The sequence below is a fragment of the Ictidomys tridecemlineatus genome, chromosome 8 (genome assembly GCF_052094955.1).
Source record: "Ictidomys tridecemlineatus isolate mIctTri1 chromosome 8, mIctTri1.hap1, whole genome shotgun sequence".
Classification (NCBI taxonomy): domain Eukaryota; kingdom Metazoa; phylum Chordata; class Mammalia; order Rodentia; family Sciuridae; genus Ictidomys; species Ictidomys tridecemlineatus.
The window spans coordinates 76,456,692-76,479,562 of NC_135484.1; the positions used below are offsets into that span (position 1 = coordinate 76,456,692).

The window sequence follows — 22,871 nt, forward strand, 5'->3', positions numbered from 1 at the left end:
TTTAGGGTTATTTATCTAAGCTCTTATTAAAAATGAAAACTTTTCTAGGTTTAACCCTGTGAAGCAAAACTGATCCTAACAATATTGTAACCTGGAAGAATGAACACTGTTCTCCAGGTTGACTCCAAAATTTAGTTAGGAGACTTTGAGGCTAGTGTCCTTAGCACTAACATGATAATAGGATAGTGGAAACAGAGCTCTACTTCAAAGTCTCCTTTAATTAAGAAAAGTTAGCTCTACTATACTCATAATTTAGTGTTTGACATGACTTACTAAAATGACTTCCAGTGGTAGAATCACAGAGCCCTCTGATATGTCCTTGAGAATCAACTTGCCCCAAGACAGTGTTGCCTGGTACAAGGTCTGTGAGCACCTTTTCCTTTATGGTATGTGCACTGAGAAGTGGGGCATGGAAGAGAGGTGGTTTCTGAGATTAATGTCCCAGAATCACTCTGTACATAATCCAGCCGAAGAGCTGGAGCTGCTGCAGGAAAAAAATTTTGTCATCTTGAAATATGTTCAGGTTCTCTGTAGATATGTTCAGGTTTAATGAGTCTTAGTCCTGTAGTAAATCTATTCTTAGACCCTGTGTGCTAGGGCTTTAAATGATCTGTAATGCAGTACAGTTGTTTAAGTGAGGACATATGAGGAGAAAGGGCAAATGTTACAAGCCAGGATCAAGATCTTTTGCAGGCTTGAAGAAAGCTTATCTGAGTCAAGTTAGCCTGTCACGTCTGGCCAAGATGAGAACATGGTGGATGGATGAATGGGTTGATAGAAAGGTTGGGTAAAAGATGAATATACAGAAAAAGCAAAGTAATCATATTGATAAGATGATTTTTAATGACTAGTTTTCTATGCCACAGAGTCGTTATAAATAACTCGATAAACAGATATATCTGAAAGAGAACATCATGACAAATGCAGAATTTTGAAGAATTTATAAAGTGACCAAAAGTGAAAATTATGAGCCAGAGAGTATGTTTGAATTGTTTATAAGTACCTTACCTCAATATTTAACCACAGTAGTATTAACATAAGTCATTGGAAATAGTATTTCACTTAACGCAACCTGGGGGCTTCTGAGTTACCACCTCTGGCAACAGAATGAAAATGCTTCAGAGACAATGGAGAGAGAAATGGGAGTGTAGAGCCCACAGATGATACTTTTAAGGAGGGAAGTACAAAACCTAGGAACTGGCAATTATAGTTTAGAGCATGAAGGACACAAAGGGCAAACACCAAGAGAGATGACGGTGGCAGAAGTGTTGGCTGGAGGTCAGAGGTAGAAGCAATACAAATATAAAAATTTAAATAGGTTGGAAAATGTCAAGTGAATGTAAGTTTAGGAACTTCTATTCTGAAAGAGTCTCACAATAGTTGCAAATAGGAGGAAAACTGTATATATACTTGGTTTTTAACTCTTCAACTTGAGCAGCTGTTTTAACAGTTGAGTTGCTAGGCACTGTCAGGATTAGACTATTTTAATTTTGGAGAAACCCAACTGTTAAAACAGCTGTTTTGTGTCTGATAGACTTAAGCTGGCTGTGATTAGGTTGCAAGACCTAATGGGATCCTAGCACCAGATTATGGTTTGATTGGACATAATAAAAATATGAATGGATACTAGGTTGAATGTTTGGTCAGACATTTGACTCTCCAAAGAAGCTGGAGCTGCTGCAGGAAAAATTTTGTCATCTTGAAATATATTCAGGTTCTTTGTATCCCCAGGTTTGTTTTGGTGAATGTAACTAACATCAGCTTTTACCTTATTTGTAGTTAAACAAAATTTCCTGAATAATTTTGCCATCTTGGAAATGAGCTTTTTTCTAAGCACTTTAAAAAAAAAGTCTTTCTAGTTCTACTGACATTTCTTTATCCTTCTCTTAAAAATAGATAATATATCTACTCAAGTCATCTCAAGTAGCCAGTCATTTGTTTTACTTATTTTGTATATTTTGTTATCCAAGAAAAATATCATATTAATAGCAGCCACCAAAGTTGTCAATTTTCAAGTACCACATTTTGATTTTTTTATTTTATTTTTTATATTTTTACTTGTTCTTTTTAGTTTTACAGGACAGTAGATATATTTTGACATGTTTATATAAACATGAAGTATATCTTATTCTAATTAAGTCAAGTCTAAGTCAGATTCATTCCACTATCTTTCCTATTCCTGTCCCTGTTCCCTTCCCTTCATTCCCACATTTTTAATATCTAGAAAAACTACAGTATTTCTAACAATGATAAAAATCCTGAATTTTAAATTTAGTAACTTAAGTACCTTTTTCATGGAACAAAACTATTTATTAGGTTAGTTTCAGGCAAATTATCTAAACTTAAAGATTAAAATTACTTGATCTTAATTTAAATGTGATTTAATTTATTAAAATCATTTGATTAATTTCCTGTGGAAAACTATACTTTATTTGATATATTAATGATTAGGTTAAAGCACTCAAAGACAGGTTTTTAAAAATGTTCTCAAAATGAAAGTAGCTTTACTTTTTACTTTTTTTTTTTTTGGCCTGTTTTTTTTTCCTTACCATAATTTGGTTTATGTATTCCATCATACAATTTGAATGAGGATTTCTGAATAAAGTTTTTAGTTAAGTTACCTGTGGTAGAAACAACAGATTCCAAAACACCTCTTACGTAGCTTGTCACTTATATTGCTTTAAAAAAATCCTTTAATGTATTTTTAAAGCATACTTTTAAACAGATGTACTTTGAAAGTTAAATGGTAATGATTTGATTTATATCATAGTTTATTTAAGAGAACTTTAAAAGGACAGACTAAACATATATTTCTTTTTAAAAAATGGCAATTTTTGGTCATGTGAATGATTCATGTTCAGATTTTAGAAATAGAAAATGTCCTACTAAAGTGCATCATTTTATTTATAACTCCTTAAAATTATAGAGATCTACAGTATAAACAGTAGAAAAAAGAATACCAAACTATTTTAATGTATATTTAAATTTATGGGATTATGTACCATCTTTAAATTTGTGGCTTGAAACCAGGGCACTTCCAACACATTGCTAGCTCATCCTTCTATATGATTATTTTTAAGAACAAATTTAAAATAAATTCTACCAGAGTTTCATTGACATGTGACTTCACAAAAGATCTTAGGTCTTCAACCTGAGGACATTTTCTGAAATGAAAGGCTCTTGCCTGGGAGCATGATCTTGGCATTTGGATGTCATCTCTCTTCATGGAAGGGTAATGCGCTAGTCATCCTTCTGTTTCTGTAACAAAATGCCTGAGATCATCAACTTAAAAAGAAAGAAGTTTAATTTTGGTTCACATTTGGAGGTTTCATTTTATGGTCAGCTGGCTCCATTGTTTTTGGTCCTGTGGTGAAGCAGCACATCATGGTGGGAATTCATGGCAGGGGAAAATGCTCACCTCATAGCAGCCTGGCTGTGAAGGGGGGTGAAGGGAGGGGGAGAAAGAGAGAGAAGAAGGCCCTACCTCTAAATTTCACCACCTCTCCATATTGCCGTGGGCTGTTGACCTAGCCCTTACATGGTTTGGTGGACATTTCACTGCAACTCACTGCAGACAGAATTCTTAGTCATTATAATTTGTTTCCCAGTAGGTCAGAAAAAGCCATGTGGTATTTAGGGTCATGTAAGTCATGGTAAATTTTTGGTAAAAATTACCAAAACTGACCAGGCTTAATTCTTCTAAATTGAATCACAATATTGTCAGCTTCTCTCTTGTGAGGAAGAGTGTATGGATTTCCAAGGGAGGGAATCCTAGCATGGACTTAGGAAAAGGAATGGAGAAAAGCCAGGGATAGTGAATAGGACAGTATTCTGTGAAAGTAGGGAAGAATGCAGTTGGACATGGGCAGACCACCAGGATCCGCCCACTTCTGAAGGTATCTGAAGGTATCTGAAGTTGCTGATAGAGTTCTGATAGATCGCATCTCTCTTTTCTGCTGATATCAGATATGGGTTTCTCATTTTCTTCAATACTCATAACTGCCAACCAACTCAAACTGAAAAACAAAAGAAACCTGTTTGTTTTACTGAGTCTAGTAAATTCTCAAAGAAGAAAACATCTTAAAAACTTCCATATAAAACAGCTCCAAGTAAAACACTCAGTAATTAATGATAGTGGATCAATGCCAGTAATCTCAGTAGTAATAATGCCAATAGATTCACTGACATGTTTTTAATAATTTGTTCTTTTAAAAATAAAGAAATTTAGATCTATAAAGAAGGAGAAGGAGGAGGAGAAGGAAGAAGAAGAAGGAAGAAAACATTTTAAGCCCTTGCTTTGTGCCTCATACATCTGAAACCCTTCATATCCACATTGATAAAGGACTTAAATGATGGCTCTAGTGGGTAATTGAGTTGCCCCTGATGGGACAGGGAACCTGTAGTACCAAGTGTGAGGTTTGCTTATGAGAATGTTATTAGAGTGGACCTAATTTATTATGGCCAAGCCCTCATTCTTGGTTACTCTGGAGGGTGATTAAAGGATTGGAAGTATGTTTCTCAGCCTCTTTTTCACTTGATTTCTTCTGCTAATGGAATGTGGTTAAAAAAAAAATGTGAGCCAGGAGAGCTTCTCTTTGAAAACTTTTTCTAAATGGTTATATTTATTAATATTCCTAACACAGATATAATGGTATATTATTAGAAGTTAGTTCAAAATGAAATTGTTTGTATTATTTAATCAAATGATAAATTAGAAAAAAGATTTTAATCTGAAAGCAATGATTCTTATCAAGGGTTCATGAATCTTGAAAACATTATGCTAAGTAAAAGAATCCGTACCAAAAATGGTTCCATTTATATGAAAGAAGGGCATGAGTGAATTAGGAAGTGATCTGAGAAATACTCAAAATTGTATGCAAAAATTCTCTTTGTAAAGATGAGCACTATTTTAAACAGACTCTGTACTTTTGGTTATATTATCATAGAGACTTGTTACCTTCAGATGATTTAAAAGTCACTACCTAAGAGCCTTTTAAAACATTAATTCCCATTCTTTCTCCTCTTTTTATCAATTCTTAGAAATTCTTTCTGTCATCATCAGAGTTTCTGCCCTCTATAAAAAAACTTGTTAAGTGTATTTTTAAAAAATGATAAAACACTTCTAGCATATGGTTTGATATAGTTTTTTTAGATTTTATGAATATTTTTATTGATTTTTTTTAGATATTTATGCCTTTACTACGTCTTTAATTTATTTTTGCATAAGTTGTAAGATAAGTTTATTTTTTCCATTATGGATAGTTTTTTGAGCTGGTACTATAAGTAAGTAATTCATATCTTTCTCAAACTATAGTATCATTTATCATGGGTAAATACCTTTATAATATATTACCTTTCACAAATATTAGAATCCATTTTTAGGTTTTGTTTTGTTCCACTTATTTATTTCTTGTAGCAGTACTATTAATTTAGTTACATTGGTTCTATTATATGTTTTAGTATCTAAAAGGCAAGTCTGCTTATCAGTATTCTTATTTCTTGTGGTCATTTTCAAGAATTATCCTTGTATATATTGTCATTTTATCTAGTTCTGATGAAGACTATTCCTTTTGGGATTCTAATTGAAATTGCATTAAATTATAAATGTTGAGACAATTGACATTTTTATAATATTAAGCATATCTTTGTATTTGTTCTTGTTTTATGCTCTTAAGTAGATTATATAATTTATTTTCTGTGGGTCCTTTGTCTTTTTTGTTAAATTTTATTTCTAAGTGTTTTATAAGTATGGATCCTATAGTGATAGAAGCAAATATTTTCCCATTACTATCTTTAGCCTCCCCTTCACCTCTACTCCTGGCCTGGGAACTAGAGAGACTCTTGGTTTTTACATAATTTTCTTGGCTACATTTCCTAACTCTATTAAGAGACTCTCTCAGGCTTTCTAGGTAAAAATCATAGTGCCAGGAAAAAGCAGGATTGAAGACATTCAAGATCATTGGAATTAGGCAAATGTAAACCAAATGAATAGCATATTACAATTTTTTCCATCAAACTTCAAAAATTCAATCTGTTAGTCATTGTTAATGGAATTATGGGGCAAAGAGTCTTCTGTGACAGGTTTGTAAATGTGAATTGGCACAGACTTTGCAAACATCTATTCAAATGGAAAATGCGTATGTCCTTCAACCTGATAATACCACTCCAAAGACTAGCCATATAAGTCAAAGTGCTAGAATATAAGGATATATAAGAAGAGACATTATTATAACCTTGTTCATAGCAAGGGAAAAAAACTGAGGAGAAAAGATACTCAAGGTATAATTTGGATACACACACTTATACCATTAGATACCCAACAGAGAGAATGAATTATTATTGCCAGAGCAGCTGACTTTGAGGACAAGAGAGGCCAGTAGGTAATAGAGGTCACTGGTGGTGGGGGAGTAGGGAGAGTTAAAGGAGGCTAAAAAAAGGAGGGGGGGGAGAATGCATTTATGAGGATTTGACAAAGATTTCTTAAACAAGACACCCAAAGTAGCAAGCTTAAAGAAAGAATTTCATGTTTGATCACATTAAAATTAAGAAATTTTAAACATGTATTTATCATATGACCCAGTTTTGGACTTTTGGACTTTTATCCTAGGAAAGAGTGTAAACATGTTCATCCCAGAACCTGTATACAAAAAAATGTTCACAGGAACTCATAGCTATTAGTTATAATAGCCAAAACCAGAAATCAGGCCAAATGTCTTTCCCTAGATGAATGGTTAAGCAACTGTGGTACATTGATATTATGGGAATCTACTCAGCAATGAAAAGGAATAAACTTTGTGTGTGTGTGTGGGGGAATTAAACCTAGTGCCTTGTGTATGCTAAGCAAACACCGTACTACTGAGCCACACTCTCAACCCAGGAATGAACTATTGATACACACAATAACTTGAATGAGTCCTGAGAGGATTATACAGAGTGGAAAAAAAAAAAGCCAATCTCAAAAAGTTGACACCCTAAATAAATTCATTAACATTAGTATTCATTTTTCTTTCCTCTTTGGTATTGGAGACCTCATGCCTCCATGAGGCATCTCTAGCCCTATTTAAATTTTATTTGCTAAATTATTTATGCTGGCCTCAAACTTGTGATCCTCCTTCCTCAGCCTTCCAAGTAGCTGGGTTATAGGTATCTGCCACTGTGCCCAGCTATATAACATTCTTGAAGTAAAATTATGAAGATGAAGAACAGATTAATGAGTGCCAGGGAGAAGGGATTGGAGAATGGATGAAAAGAGATAGCTGTGTCCCTTGGTATCATGAGAGATCTTTGTGATGGAATAGTTATGTATATTGGCTGTTTTAATGTGAATGTGGTCATGTGGATCTGCATATGTGATAAAATTGCATGGAACTGAACACACACATATACAAATGAACACATATCTAACTGATGAAATTCATTGTCAGTTTGGCTGAGTTTTATCACTGTCAATGCAGTTATCTAGAATATTATCACTAGGGGAAACTGGGTCTTTATTACATCTTACATTGCATTTGAATACAATTATCTCAAAATATGAAGTAAAAAGTGAGAAGAATGGTTTAAAGTCTTAAAATGGGAAAAAAAATAGATGAAGGGCAAAGAAGAGCAAATGCTAACCTGGCAATAAATAATTTGAAGATTGATTTTCCCAGTTGAATCAGGGAACGGGAATAAAAGAATAACAAAATAAAAATAAACATTATAATTATTTTTAAGTTAAATATAAATACACGGTATAAAGGCCAGCTTACCTCATGTTTGTCTGTTTGCAAGTAAATATTGTCTAGAATTAATTGCAGTAGAAGCTTTAATATTTTTTAGTTTCTGTTGGGAATATTTTTACTAGTTCATTATTACATAATTAGGCCAGTGTGTGCAATATTCTGTTCATGTCCTAAAGCCACCTTTTGTTCTTACAGGTAGTTTTTTCCCTCAAATTCCTTTCTTTGTTAAGTTGAAATATGATGTACACACAATAAAATTGCTGTTTTAAAGGATACAATTCAGGGTGTTTCCGTGTATTTACAAGGTTTTGCAACCATGAATATTTTTTCACCCCAAAGTATAATACTGTATCCGTTAGCACTCATTTCCCATTGCTCCCTCCTTCTAGCCCATGACAATCTCTTATCTACTTTCTGTAGATAGATTTGCCCATTCTGAACATTTCATACAGATGGAGCCATACAATATGTGGCATACAGAGTAAGGATGATTTAACACATGTCAAGCTGGGCACTGTGACACATGCCTGTAATCTCAGCTACTCAGGACACTGAGGCAGGAAGATCACAAGTTTGAAGCCAGCCTGGGCAACATAGCAAGACCCCATCTTAAAAAAAAAAAAAAAAAAAGTGTCAACAAGTGTATGGACCTTGTTTAGTCTAGACTCAAACAAACTGTGAAAACATTATTAATGAGTTAACTGAGGAAATTGAACACTGACTACAAAATTGATACTAGAATATTATTGAATTTTTAAGCATAATGAATTATGTGTAGGTACCTCTTCAAAAAGAATCTTTTAGAGATATATACTGAAATGTTTCCTTATGAAATGATATGTTGTCTGTGGTTTCTTCCAAAGTAATTCAGGGTTGGTGGTAGTATATGGGGATGCAGACAAGCAGAGTTGACCATGTGAAAAGGATGGTTTGAAATAGGGTATTGTCTCCCATGCAATATGTCAATCACTTAGATGAGTTTTTAGAAAAAGAAAGAATTTATTAATTGGTCACCATGGGTGGCGATGGGAAAGCAAGTTTCAAATCTGCCTCTCCAAGGGTCAGATTTGTGGCTGTTTATGGGCTGAGGTGTGGGAAAGGTGATTTAGAGTTTAAGAAGTCATCAAGGAACAGGACATGGGTCATCCAGCTGTATCAGGTGTCACCATCATGACCCACATGTGGAATGGATCTCTAAAACTGGTAATTTTAAAAATTCAACTAAATACAGCAACTACCAGCAGGTGAAGCAGGTTAATGTATTTAGGTTTTTCCTCAGTTTAGTTACATGGACCCACTTTTCTTTTCTCTCTCCTTTTGGATATTTGACATTTTCTGTAACAAAACTTTTTATTAATGTCTGAGGGAGTAGCTGGTCTCTTTAGATGCTCTCAATAACATATGTTCAGTTATGATGTTTCCAACAGGCTTGTTGGTAGGGTAGGTTCTCTCCTTAATGAACACACTCCCAGTCTTATTCCTACATTCTAAGTCGCTGGTGTCTTGCAGTAATACAGGTATTTATTTATTTTAAAAATCTCTTATTTTTTGGCAAGAGTTAATACATGTAATTATGAGATTGTCTTATGATACCTTACTTAAAGTAGAACCGTTTTCCTACACTTTTTGATGTAGGGGAGATTTGTCTTGACAGGCTTAGAGTTCTTACCAGCAAAGTTCAAAAGGCATAGTTTTTAGGAGTTGTGTACCTAAATTCCATCTTTCCAAGAGCACTTTAATTCAAAGAGTATTAAAGACCAGTGTTGACCTTTGTGATTTGAAAAGGTCAAAACTTTCCTTTTAAAATTTTTTGAGAAAATTGTCTTAGGGACACAGTTTATTACTTAATGAACCTGATATTAAAATTTATATAAATTTTATCCTGAAAAAATGTACATACCTCCACTACTTATAAATTTCAGTATTTACTTATTTGTATAAGTAACTACTTATTAAATATAAATTAAAATATTTAATATAACAGATGCACCAACACATTTAGTTATTTCAGAATTTTATGTTCTTGAGAATGGCTTATAAAAAATTTTTTAAATTTTGCTTACTTATAGAACTTATATATTAAATATGTTGCTTATTAATGATTCTAGTACTAAATTATCATTTGCTTGTTTTCCTGTTTTGAGAGCTCAAATTAATGGGCTTATCATTATTGCAACTTTTAAAGTGAATTTATAAAATCTACGGATATGAACATTGTATTTCAATATCTTTAATAGTCTATTTGCCTTCATTTTTTTACAAATTTTTTTAGTTGTAAATACTTTTATTTGTTTATTTTTATGTAGTGCTGGGGATCAAACCCAGTGCCTCACACATGCTAGGCAAGTGCTCTACCACTGAGCCACAACCCCACCTCTAGGCTCCTGGCTTTGGTGCATCTAGGACTGAAAACTCCATATCATCTACTAAAAGATGAGAAACATGAGATTTAAGTGAATGTTTCCATCTCAAGTTCTCCCATATTGTATCATTTTTGTTCTTTATATAGTATGTTGAACCTTTAAATATTTTGATTTTTAGTACTGAATTGTTATATAATATATATTTGACATTTTAGTGTGTTACATTAAATGACCCTCATATTTTCTAAAAGTCTATATCACTTTCTATTTTCTCAGGTTATTTTCTTGATATTGATTGGTTTGATTCAGTCTCAATTTCACTGTTTTTTGTTAGAAGTGGTAGAAGGTGACTTTTTGTCCTCTTCACGTTGCCTCTTTTAAAGGAGATAGGCCACAGTTGCTTCTCTAGGGAATTTTCTCGAGGCAGAACTTTAGAAACAAGGATGGTATGTCCTCTGCTTGCATTTTGGTCGCTTAGACTTAAGGTCATTTGGCTGACAGTTCCGACTTCTTAGGAAAGCTTTTCCTTCCCAGGAAATCACGGAAATAGGTTTCAATTGATGTCTAGTTCATCCTTCCTTTTGAAGTATCCTTCTGGTTGGTGTACTGTGGAAGAGTACTGAGTTAGGTTTAATAACCTATGATGTCTTTGGAGGAAAGCCATAAGTAATCCAGATTTTGCCCTGTGTTTCTTAAAGTGCCTGTATCATTGACGGACATGGTACTGATATTTGAGCCATGGGTGGATAGTTGAGGCAGATACCTTGGGCTTTGTCAGCACACATGCCCTGAACTGCACATGACCACTTTGATGATCATTTTAAGATAAACTGAATTTTAAGTGCCTAAGGCCTGGGCTGATAAAATTTAAGCATATGTTGTTATGAAGAACATGTTAGGTGATGCCAAACGGAGATACCTCTTGTCAAAATATTTATTTGTATAATTTATCTTTTAATATATTACTACCAAAAGTGAAAGAAAATGATAAGGACTTTGTATTCCAGCAGGCCCCTCCACAGGTGGCACAGCCCACTTCATCCCTGGGGACTCTTACTGAAGCTCTGCAGCTTGGGTTAGATCTTGGAGATTCCCAGAAGACCTCCAAGGGGCATTCACAGTCCTGGGCAGTGTCCAGTGGCCTTTGCTGAAAAAAAATAAAAACCTTTTTTACTTTACTTTAAAAAAAAAAATTCAGAATGAAAGTAGCTTTGGTGATCCTGGTTGTAGATGGTGGGGGCGCTGTCTAGGGTAAAAATTCTAAACACTTAAATTATTTCTTAAACATACAAATGTAAATGAAAAAAAAGTCAATAGAAAGTTAATATGTGAGTGCATCTACAGAAGTGCAATTTGGAGGCAGCTTTCTAATCTGTTTTCCCAAATGAGCCTACAAAGTTAGAGAAATCCACTCATGTCTTATCTAGAAAGAATAAAAATACTAAGAGAGGCACTAGTAAGTGTTATAATAGATATAAATATGATATTAGGCAGGTTAGACCCAAGGTTCTCAAAAGAAATGACACCTGAGTGGCTCTTGCAAGATGAGTGGAGGTTCATCAGGAAAGAGAGTAGCCTCGCAGGCCCAGAAGACTGTATATGCCATACAGAGCACACAGAGATGGAAAGTAACAGCATGGTGGAGGGCATAAGAAAGTAGGTGGAGAGTGAACTTGAGAGTCAACTGTGACAGAACGAAGTTTGAAAAGACAGCAGATATTTTGAGAATGCTATATAATGAGCAAAACCACAGAGATTAATAGTCAGTCAATATAAAATAATAATTTTTAAAACACAGAGAAGCACATACGCAATGGAATATTACTCAGCCATAAAGAAGAATGAAATTATGGCATTTGCCAGTAAATGGATGGAACTGGAGACTATAATGCTAAGTGAAATAAACTAATCCCCCAAAACCAAAAGCCACTGTTCTCTCTGATATGCAGATGCTGACTCACAATAGGTGGGGGTGGGGATGGGGGGTGGAGGTCCACTGGGTAATGGAGGCAAGGGAGGGAGGATGGGAATGGGAAAGACGGTAGAATAAATCAGACATAACTTTCCTATGTTCATATATGAATAAATACATGACCAGTGTAATTCCACATCCTGTACAACCACAAGAATAGGAAGTTATACTCCATATATGTATGTATGTCAAAATACATTCTACTGCCATGTATAACCAAAACAAAACAGAACAAAAAAAAAAAAAAACAGAGAAGACAAACATGCCCTTGCTGAAATTAGATCATTTTTAGGAAAGTGAGCAGTGCCCATTCGTGTTCAGCTTACCGGCAAATGCTTCAGAGGCGGTTTAACTCTGCCACCCACATCAGAAATATATTAGCATAATAAACAACCTGATTGGTGTTGTGGCTGCATGGAACTGGTACTGTTTGTCATGACTCTTCCTACAAAGCACTAAAATCCATTATGGCCTTCATCACCGATGCCCCTTAAACCTCCACTACTCACCACTGATTTGGGTTGGGCAAAGGTAGCTTTACAGACATGAGTTTATGGAGATGGCAAAAGAATACATGCATCCTTATAAAATAAGTATAAAACATTATATGGTTATATATTTCTCTTAAAAATTAGGAAGTGGTAGGAGACACTTCAGTAGGGGATCAGGCAAGAAATAGATAAGTAGAAGAATCAAAAGCCTATTACTTGTATTATTCTGTTTTGCTGGGTGAGGGGAGATACTGGGGATTGAACTCAGGGACACTCAACCACTGAGCCACATCCCCAACCCTATTTTGTATTATATTTAGAGACAGGGTCTCACTGAGTTGCTGAGGGCCTCAATGTTGCTGAGGCTGGCTATGAACCTGTGGTTCTCCTGTCTCAGCCTCCTGAGCTGCTGGGATTACAAATGTGCACCACTGTGCCTGGCTGTATTATTCTTATTATGTTATTTTCTCATTATTTCCTGATTTTTTCTTTTTACTAGTAAAAAGAAAGGAGGAGAAAACCAGGATTCTAGGCCCACCCTTATCACTTTCTACACCTCTGTCTCATCTCAGACAAGTCCCTTGACCTCAATTTCCCGATCTCTCAAATGAAAGGATTTTCAAATGGGCTCCACAGGATAGAACAGAGCCGCTTCAAGGGCCACTCTGGAAGATGAAAGAGGCCTGCTGCCAATGCTGCCCTTCAAACAGAGCAGCTTTGCTTTTATTTGTATTGTAAGTTGGAACTGTTACAAGATTTTTTTTTTTGTTTAAACAAAAGGATTCTTTACTTTTCACAAGTTTGAAAATCACTGAACTAGTATTTCATAAAGGCCTGTCTGGTTTAGAAACCATTTCTACATCTGTACAGTGGGGATAACAATAGTTCCTTTGCTTAAGTTGTTGAGGTATGAACAAGATATTCCACGTAGAGCAGAGCATATAGAACATAGGAATCACCACAATGTGTTAGCCATTATTCCCCACCTCCCTGCCAACAGATCCCACAAAGATAAGTGCTTTTGCTATGACTCTTATGCATTGGGTAAGAAATGGTGGCCTGAGAATTGCCTAATCCATCTGCTTTGTACTACCAACATTATAAAAATGTCTTGGACATTTTCTTTGTAAAATTTTAATACACTTTATTTTTGTACATTGCATTTATTTTCTCCCACAACTGAAAGTTTTCTTCTTCTAGGTCAGATTTGAAAAATAATTACATTGCATTTATCAAAGTCAATGTGTTGGTGTTCCAGGCTTGCCAGCTCCTGGGAAAGTGACATCAGTGTCCACTCATTAACCCTGCCTGCTGCAACCTGTTTGGAGCTGCTGTTGATACTATCAAGGAGTAATGCCATCCTGCCACCATCCCTTCGCCAAATGAATTCATTTCAGGTAAGGGATACTCTAGAGTGTGATTTCTCATTTTAACTTGTAATTATTTTTTCAAGGATCCTTCACAGGAGATAGCCCAAGAAAATTCATATTTTCAAATAGTAGTAATAATAACATAATGTACGTGTTGCTGTGCCTCATTTTAAGTAATGAACAAATGGAGACTCAGAACTGATTAGGGAGTTGCCTAGCAGTGGGAGAACCCAAGGCTTGTTCTCTGAACCTCCATTTTTATTGCCTCTTATAGAAAAAAACAAGAAGATGTGGCAACAACACTTGCAGATGCCACTTCCCTCCTCTATGCTTTGCCCTAGAGTAGAGCAAGAATATTCAACCGTTACTATTGGCTTTACTGATGTCAGCTGCCTGAAATCAAAATCTTTAACCTGGATAGTATCTTCCCTACTCCCATTTCCCTCTCTCTCCTCTGTCCTTCTTTTAGCACTTCCCACTCCCCTGGATATTTAATTGTGCTCCCGGTACAATGCAGTGCCGCATGTAGATTTACCAGTACGATGATCAGCAGGAAGACTCTCTTCTTAATAGCCGTCTAATTGTCAGTGAGAAGGCAAATGAGAATTAAGATGTTAAGCCAGCACAGTGGCACATGCCTGTGATCCAAGCATCTTGGGAGGCTGAAACAGTAGGATCTCAAGTTTGAGGCCAGCCTCAGCAACTTAGCAAAGGCCCTCAGCAATTTACTGCAACCCTTTCTGAAAATGGTGATGTGGCTCAGTGGTTAAGCATTCCTGGGTTCAATCTCCAGTACCAAAAAAAATAAAATTAAATTAAGATGTTAACTAGTGGCCTAACTTGTGGCCCTGTAGATACTGAGTATAATTGAACACATCTGTGACTCATGACAATGGAAAAGTAATCACAAGCCTTCAGATGCTTGTAGGAAGGCCACATGCATTTCTTTTTTTTTTTTTATTGGTTGTTCAAAACATTACAAAGCTCTTGACATATCATATTTCATACTTTAGATTCAAGTGGGTTATGAACTCCCATTTTTACCCCGTATACAGATTGCAGAATCACATCAGTTACACATCCACATTTTTACATAATGCCATATTAGTAACTGTTGTATTCTGCTACCTTTCCTATCCTCTACTATCCCCCCTCCCCTCCCTTCCCATCTTCTCTCTCTATCCCATCTGCTGTAATTTAATTCTCTCCCTTGGTTTTTTTTTCCCCCTTCCCCTCACAACCTCTTATATGTAATTTTGTAGCATTTCTTAGAAAGAATAAATATGGTTCTGCTTCTGGAGAGTTGCTGACATATACTAAGGTAACTTAAAGAGCAGTAAATATTATTTGGTGTATCTCTAGTATGTAGTCAAATGAGACATCTAAGATTTTCTAGGAATTATATCTCAGGAAATTGATTTAAAAAATAGCTGCTTCAATTTAATTTATGCCCATAATCTCTTAGAAATCTGTTGCATTGGTTGTTTCTATGATTTTCTGCCTGTTTCTTATCTTGGGCCCTGACAAAAAGTTCTGTCTTTGGCCTTAGCATGCCTATTTGTATTTGGTGTTACTCGATCAGCTTCAATCCTGGACTCTTCATCAAAAGGACCTGAAGGGACACCTTCTTGTTGTGGGGGAGAGGAAAATGAGATCCAAAAGGATGGATTGAGTTGACCTCAGAATACCTGGTGGATTAGAGACTGCACTGAACTCACCAGGCCTGTGCTAGGGTTGCTCCACATGCCACACAACTGCAGTGCTTACTAAAGTCTTGGTAGCTGGGGGCACGGGGTGTGAGTGGTGGATGGAGGCAGGATATATCTACTGGGTACATCCACATATGTACCCTTATTTTATGGTAATTTATAATTCTTTATTTGTATACTTCCTTGAATTAGAAATGATTTAAAATTATGTGATATCAATCCACGTTTCTTCTAAGTTTTACTCCATGGATTAAATAGTGTATAACACAAAAGTTTATGTAAGGCCACAAAGTTTAATGGAGGGAATTACAAGAAACTTAACAGTAGTTATTTTGGGGGAGTGAAGCTGGAAGACTATTATTTTTTATTTCCCTGTCTCTCTTATGTACTGTTAGAAAACTTTATACCAGGGGTAAGCGAGCAGCCAGAGAGATGACTCTGTCTTCGAGGAGTTTATGGCATATTGGGGGAGATAAGGTAGTCATCCATGTGTGATACAAATTGAGAGTACTTTTATTACAAAGTAACCTCAACACAAGTGTTAAAGATACTAAAAGCAAAAGAGTAATCTAAACCAAGTTTGAGGGATTTGAGAAGAGGGCTAACCTGTATTTCTTCTCCATGAGACAGAAAATGTCTTGTCCTCTGTAAGTGCCCTCCCAGTCTCATGTAAACACAGGTGCATGAAAGCCCCTGTCATTGGTGGCATGAGTATGCTCTCAGCATCTTAATCATAGGAGCTCCTAAACAGTCTGGATATTAACTGCTCATTGTCCTCTCTTGGTGATTGTACTGCATCTGAGTTTAGGCTGTTTGCTGAATGTTATTGTCAGGAGCACATACACTGGCTTGAGAAGTATAGAGAAAATTGGCAGAATCTTATGAGCAATGTCTGCTAAAGTTTCATCTCTGCTCTTACCCCTGGAAAGATGTAGTTTATCAGGGACACTCCAGGTGTCAGCTTCCCTATGCAAGTCTTCACTCCAGACAAAGGATCAGTTAAAATGAGGAAGGTGTCTTTCAGGATTTGGAAGAGATGCTCTGCCTTTCCATCTTTGTGACACCTACTTAATCATTTATTATAATTGCAAGAAGTAGGGACACTATTTGCCTATATTTGAGATTTATTTTTTTAATTGGAAACTCACTTTCATGTACATTTTTTTTTAAAGAGCTATTTTGGCAAGAGCTGTAAAGTAGTAGAATGACACTTGTTACAGATACTATCTTTACATTTCCAATTCTCTTACTTTTCAGGCTGAGGTAGTCACCGTGAGCAATTCTATTTTCTCTGTAAAGCTGTTATTTTAGGATTCGGATGCCACTCCTGCTGGAGTTGTTATTACTGCCAAATCCCAAGGGGAAGGGTTTATCTTATTAATGAGAGCTATTAACATATATGAAATGTTGCCTTCTTGAATTACACTATAACATTTCTCAGGCCAACAGGGATAGCTTTTGGTGGTAGTATTATAATTTTAGCTTCTACTCGGTTACAGCACTGTAGTATCCCTTGTGTGACTATCAGCAAACAGAATGCAGGATTTGGTTCAGAATCCCTGACATATTGCTGAGTGCATATGTACTGTAGTTGTTGCAGCTTCAAGAAGAGGGATGGACTTATCATTCCTCATGTCATACTTATTCTTCCATGGCTTCCTATTGCAATCAGAATAAAATACAAACTCTTTATCTTGGCCTGTGAGGATGGGCACCATCTGGCCTGCTTCCCTTTCTAGCCTCTTTTCTAACTTTCTCTTCTTGTCCTTTACTCTGATCTAGTCACACTCACTAGCCTTTTTCTCCCTTCCCTATCACAGGCTGGTTCTGCCTGTAGCATCTGTGCACTGGCTGTTGGCTCTGCTCTGATGAGACTATTCTATATGAGGTCTTTGCATGGCTGGCTTCATATTGTCCTGCAGGTCTCAGCTCAGGTGTCTCCACTCCCAAGAGGCCTAACCTGTCTCCTTCACTGAATCCCTTTCTCCCAGTCACCATTACTTTACAACTTTCACCTTTTTTTTTTTTTTTGCTTAGTACTTTTACAATTTGAAATGATTGGATTCATTTATTTTTTTTTCCATGACTAAAGTGTGTCTATATGAGAACAGGGAGTGTCTGTTTTTGTTCAATATTGCACCTAGAGAACTCAGAGCAGTGCCTGTTTGTAGAGAGAAGTTGATAAATGCTGGAGGACTAGATGACTGGATAGATGCAAATTGGCATGGCCATGGGGCACCATAGGAATCTAAAAGACTGAGCTGGAGGGAAGCAAAAAGGCATGAATAGCACAAATTCAAGGACAGAAGCTTCAGCCCTATCTCTGCTGGAACAAGACTAGACTCAAGGTAAGGTCTAAATTTGAGATATTTCAATAAATTTGAGCAAAGGTGGGTATAGGCATTGAAATTGTAGCCTGGGGCTTTGTACAAATGAGAAAGACTTGAAGAAAAGTTTAGCCCTTAGAAAGATCTGGCAAGTCAGACCAGTGAAGTGCCTGGCATGTAGCACAGGGCTCCTTGGGCATTGCAGATCACAGCAGCAGAAATGGGTCAAGCTTTGATACCAGAAACCAAGGCAGAGGGGTATCAGAGGACTTCCATGGAGTGGGCAGAGGGCTTCTTTGGAGTAGGCAGCTTGCAGGCTGGCATGACCATTACTGTTGCTAGTTTATTCCCATCGGCATGCTTCAGAATTCTAGAGTGAGGCAGTACAAGGTCATTTCCATATCCATGTTGATGGGCAGCTCTGGTTCCTAACCTGAAGTCCTTTGAGGACAGCTTTGAATCTGATAGGGCCTCTGACTAGAAGGTAGTACTTTAAGAGAAATCAGGTTGGAACCAGGACTAGGCAACAGCTGCTGGTTATCATGGTAATTGCATTTTCCCTAGAATTCTACCCTATTAGGGGCTAGAAGGACTAGCTACTCTACTGACAGGGAAACATACAGAGGAAAGTTAAATAGACATTAGAGACTAAAACTGATTTGTCAGTAGTGCTTTTTATGATACAGAGGGTGCTAACTTCTTTTTTGGGGTTGAAATAAGATCTTCTTTCTGTACTAGCACTTCTCTATTCCATGGGACACATGTTCCTTAGGATGCTATTAGTTGTTATAAAAATAGATATTAATCATCAGACTAATGAAATTAGAATAGCTAAAATTTATGGAGTCTTTTCTGTATTCTAGGTAGTTTTCTCTATGATTTTCGCTTATTAGCTCATTTCATTTTCAAGACATCATCATAAAGAAGATATATTATTATTCTCATTTCACATGTATAAAACTGAACCAGAGGATAAACTTGCCCAAGCTCACCAGAGCTAGTAGGTGGAGGGATATGAGGTACAAAGCCTGCTTCTAGAATTTCCCATTCTTAACCACTGGATAATGCTGCTTCTTTTAATAAGTTTGGTTAAATGAAGTTATAATTTTTAAAATATAAGATTTTTTTAGGGTGTTTCATGTGCTTAAAGGCAGTGTGACTCTATTGCTGGAGGGATATGGGAAATATTATTTCCCAAATGTACTTGGCATCAGGGAGAATTGTTCTAGGGGAATTGTATGGAACTGATGTTTTGTTCAGATGGGGAGACAGTATTCTGACCCACCTCTATAAAGATTTGGGTGACCAAGACAGAGTACTCTTCTGTACATTCTTGGTGGCAGGCTTGCTCATTTCTGCAGTTTTGGGGCTAATTGCCATGAGGATGCCATTTCCTTCTTTAGTTAATAGTCAGGGCCACTTTGGTCCAAATGGTACAACAGGAAAGAGATCTCCCTTTGACATTCTTTTTTGGTACACACAGAATCAGGCCAGAGGCCCAGAAAGTGCCTGAATGGGTTTTGCCTTCCCACCCTGCACCTGCCCACAGGTCTATTTCAACTGGTTCTCCTCCATCCTAAACACTATGTAGCTAGGTAGTAGCATGCAAAGGCTCTCCTAATAATTTGACCCATCTGGTTAAACTCCACCTCCCTCCTAATTTATAGCTTGACTCTCCCACTGAGAATGCTCAAGAGGACTCTTTTTTGGAGCCATGCTTGACTGAGAGATTCAGAGGGAGTGTTTGTTCCCTGAGAGTATTCCACAGCTTGGGTGCCTAAGCTTAGGAAAACTTTTGTGTTCAGTCTCATGCTTTACCTTATTAACTTCAGCTCTGCACAGCTGCTCTAAGCCATCCAAATGGTGTAGATGGAGTTTTCAAGGACATCAAGTCCAGGAATTAAGCTTAAAAGAAAAAAAAATCCTAAGTAGATTTCTTGCATTCTATAGCAATTTTGAGTGTTTGCACAAAAGATATCCTCAACTCTCAGTTTAAAGATTAAAAAAAATATATGGGCAAGTTTATATAATTACCAACATGCAGGGCCATGTTTTAAACCCAAGTCTTATGACTATATTATTTATTCCATTTTATGACCAGAAAAAAAAAATTGCCAAATGGTTCTCTTTGACAGTCCTGGGTCTTATGCATCTTATTTTTACCATCTGGCAGCAACAGTATCTCTCTTATTTAATATTCATTAGAGAACCACAACCCTCAAACTGGGAGCAGTGTGAGTAACATTCTCAAACTTTGTGGATCCTGGCAAGTAAGTTTTTCTTTGTGAAATTATAGTTTTATGTGTATGCTGGCTGGTTTAGTAATAAGGTGGAAATATGTAGAAAAGAAGAAACAAAACACTTTATAGACTTTTATCGCACTGGATAATTAGAGTTGGCTAGGGATATTTCAGCTCAACAGATTTGAAACTATACAGTGTTCAGTGGAGAAAGTGAAGTACTTGAAGCTTTTTGAAAATGAGTCTCCTATACTATTCTAGAGCAGGAGATTGACTGTGTTATTTTCATGTAGTTTAATTTCTAACTTTAAGAATCTACTGATTTCCATCATATAAAAACCATTTATTAAACTCTTCAGCTATTTAGAAATTAATCATTTTATAAATAATTTTTCCATCCAGTTACTTTTTCACTACCTATTAATATTTGAATCCAGGGAAGAAGAAAACAAAGTAAGATGTAAAATTTGATTAGTTACTCTGCCATTTGTTCAGCATCTCAGGTGAAAAACTTTGATGATATTGAAGCTGGAGTTGTTGGCTTAAATTTAGAAACTTTAAATAAAATAAATAATTATATATACATGCATATAATGTGTGTGTATGTATATACGTAAAATATTTCTAGAGTCTCCTAGAAATAGTAGGTAGGCAGAGGAGGCCTGGGAACTTTATAGATGAATAACAACAACGAGTTAAAGAAAAGAGGAAGTGAAGTTTTTATCTCTACACCCTTTTTTTTCTGTCTACTAAATGGCTTCATCTGACAATTACATGCTATGAGAAAATTATAGCCTTTATTATTTAAAGTAACAATTCCAGACAACCAGGGGCTGCCACAGATGTAATCAGGAGGCAGATCTACCTGCACGGAAATGGACAGACACTGGCCAGAGTATCTGCTCAGCTCTGGTAACATGTGTGTGCATCCAGGAAGGGAGTAGTGTTAGCATACTTGTCCCAGATGTGTTCACCTTCTATTTTTCCTGATAAGTCTTTGTCCTCAGTGGGCAAAAATAATCAGGAGTCGAGTGCTAGCTATTATATTTAGGGAATGCAGTCTCAAAGGTAGCGATTACTGCTCTATTTTCAATCTCTCTCCTCAAAACAGATTTCTGAGAATTGCCTCAGCAATTTGGGTGTGAAAATATGTTGCTGTCTTCATTCCTTTCTGCCCTGAAGGGCATTCTGTGGGTTGGGGAAATAAGCAGGTACTCTTGGTTGAATACAGTTTTCCAGCCTGAATTGTCACTTCTTCCTACTCCTTTCATAGTGGACTCTACTGTCTGGCTATACTCTACAGAGGGGGAGGAGAGGAGAGGTCAGATAGAGAGCCTGGATGTTAGGCGGACATTTAGCTGTCCCTGTAGCTGTCTTGTCCTGTTGTTCAAGAGGTTTCTTGCCCTGCCCAGATTGCCACCTCACACCCTACTTCTCAGGCATTTCTGTCCCCACCAAGGATTCAAGGCAAAGCTGGACACTGTCCTCCTCTAGCACTTTACAAGGGAAGTCTGATGGGACTGGAGGGTGCTCTGGCCTTGGCCTTATTGAGGGAAGCAGGAAAGAAGTATCGTCCACTATCCATAGTTATGGCTCCTTTTTTAAAAATAAGTTCACTTTTTTCTTGATCCTCAATATTCTATCTTATGAAACAAAATGTAGTATTTTCATTACCAAAACAATATTTATTTTACTTTTAGCTTAAAAATATATAATCTTAAGGTTGAGTCAACCACAGCCTGATCCAGTTCAGTCTATCTGCCGGTTATGGTGTGTTGGGAATGAAGGCCTGGTGGCAAATCGTGGCAGGTTTCAGGTAGTGTTTGTTATTTGGAGTCACTCATGGCCTATGTACTCCAGTAGCCATAAATATGAAATGGACTGGAGAGGATTGCACAACAAATAGAGTTTCTCTAATTTTGCTGTGACATCAATAATGGTTCTTACATGTCAGTGTACATGGAAATCTTGCTTTAAATTAAGATTTCTGATTGACAGCTGGGAGATTTTTGAATCAGTAACTCTGGAATGGAGTTCAGAAATCTGCACGATAGCAAACATCCATAATATTTCTGTTCTTAAGAACCAAACTATAATACCAAACACCTTGTCACTAGTTCACATATTATTAATTATTTTAATTATTTTCCTCATTTCTTCATGCTCCTTATTAATCTTCATTTTGCACAGCCCTTGACTATTGAATCACTGTCACAAAGTTAGTATTTTTTATTTTACATGTTTTCTTCTACCATACTCGGGTTCTAGAAAGAACTCAAGGGCTTGTTATCTCTGTAGTTCATCTGTGAACACCCATTGTCCCTGTTTCACTGCCTCTGGGAGTCTTCCTTCTTTCAGGGTTGCATGACCTCGGTAGCTCTCTCCCTTCTCACAGCGAGTCTACTGTGGGTCAGTTATTCACACTGATGGAGGACACTCAAGGTCTAATCTTAGATCTGACACCCACTGGTCTTTTGGTACCTATATAGTCAGGTAACCTCTATAGATCCAAGTTTTCATCTGTGCAATTAGAGGGTTGGTTTAAATTATATATGTGTTTTAAAAGTTCCTTTGAAAGTAGAGACACACAGTCATTTTGTCTATTCCTAGCTGTTACTGATTTATTTGCTCAACTTGAATAATATGAATAATACAACTCAATTCTCTTTTTTATG

At 36.5% G+C, this 22,871-nt stretch overlaps 1 protein-coding gene across 8 annotated transcripts in view; it reads left to right on the plus strand.

Annotated features, from left to right (window-relative positions):
* Ube3d (ubiquitin protein ligase E3D) overlaps window positions 1-22,871 on the plus strand; it is a 144,313-nt gene that overhangs the window by 65,191 nt on the left and 56,251 nt on the right. For all 8 annotated transcript variants that reach the window (XR_013425022.1, XR_013425023.1, XM_078019685.1 and 5 more), the window contains one exon: window positions 13,809-13,947. Coding sequence is in view for 6 of the 8 variants with exons in the window: in XM_078019685.1 (XP_077875811.1) it covers window positions 13,809-13,947 (139 nt within the window). In the remaining 2 variants the exon portion in view is untranslated. The remainder of the gene's footprint in view (window positions 1-13,808; window positions 13,948-22,871) is intronic.